This window comes from Oryzias melastigma, unplaced genomic scaffold (assembly GCF_002922805.2).
Source record: "Oryzias melastigma strain HK-1 unplaced genomic scaffold, ASM292280v2 sc00988, whole genome shotgun sequence".
In the NCBI taxonomy this organism is placed as follows: domain Eukaryota; kingdom Metazoa; phylum Chordata; class Actinopteri; order Beloniformes; family Adrianichthyidae; genus Oryzias; species Oryzias melastigma.
Window position 1 is genome coordinate 10,716 of NW_023417573.1, and position 876 is coordinate 11,591.

Consider the following 876-nt stretch of genomic DNA (forward strand, 5'->3'; position numbering starts at 1 on the left):
TTTTCAAAAACCAGCATATAAATTATCTCCGGCACAGGAAATTTCCTTCAGAAAAGAAAAAATATATTCCTTAAATCAACATATTAACAAAGATACCCGGGGGGAGCTGACATTAATCAAACAGAAGCAGAAATAAAAAACGCGCCTTTGGTTAACTGCAGCCATTCATTTGGTAAAACAGGTCAGCAGCATGATGAGGTTTGAAGGAGAACTTTACAAAAAGAAAAAAGCTTGATTTCAAAGCCTGTGGAGGGCTGCAAGCCTGAGTGGCCAGGATTTCTTTGATTGCAGTCATTTTAAAATGTGTCATACCTGGAAGGAAACGTTATTTAATTTCTCAAAGATCTACTGTGGTTTCAGCCCAAGTTTTGCAAGAATACAAAAAAACTAAATGTTTTTATTGCTCAACAGTGTTCTTATGTTTGGACATCAGTTTGTCCAAAATGTTTTATGTGGTTGTACGGTAATGAGCATGACCATTAAGAAAATACTTGTGTTTCACTACACCAGCGTCCAACATTTGCTCAATGATCCATTTTTTACTTGATTTTTACATCATATCCTGTACTCCCTTATGTATCTTCTGAGCGATTTGTGCTGCCAGAATTGTGTGGCTGCTGCTCACCTTTGGGCAAATTGTCTTTGGATGTATTGTCCCACCACCACTAGTTTCCCTTGGAATCATTAAAGTGTATATCCATCTATCTTTTTCATTCTTCTGCATTTCCTGCACATCCTCACTCCAAACTCGTTGTACATGGACGTAAAGTTCTGGACGGTAGACTTCAAGCAGAAGTTTTTTTTTATTTTTTTATCTAAAGTGTTGGACTTGACTCACCAAGCATGATGAGGGTGGTGGTCCCTTGCTCATTTCCA

General features: G+C 37.9%; 1 protein-coding gene across 1 annotated transcript in view; it reads right to left on the bottom strand.

Annotated features, from left to right (window-relative positions):
- The window catches only part of LOC112141616 (poliovirus receptor homolog), a 9,342-nt gene extending 8,472 nt beyond the window's left edge, over nucleotides 1-870 (bottom strand). The window contains exon 1 of the mRNA XM_024264753.2: nucleotides 839-870. Coding sequence (XP_024120521.2) covers nucleotides 839-845 — 7 coding nt within the window. The 5' untranslated portion in view covers nucleotides 846-870. The remainder of the gene's footprint in view (nucleotides 1-838) is intronic.
- Nucleotides 871-876: the final 6 nt, after the last annotated feature.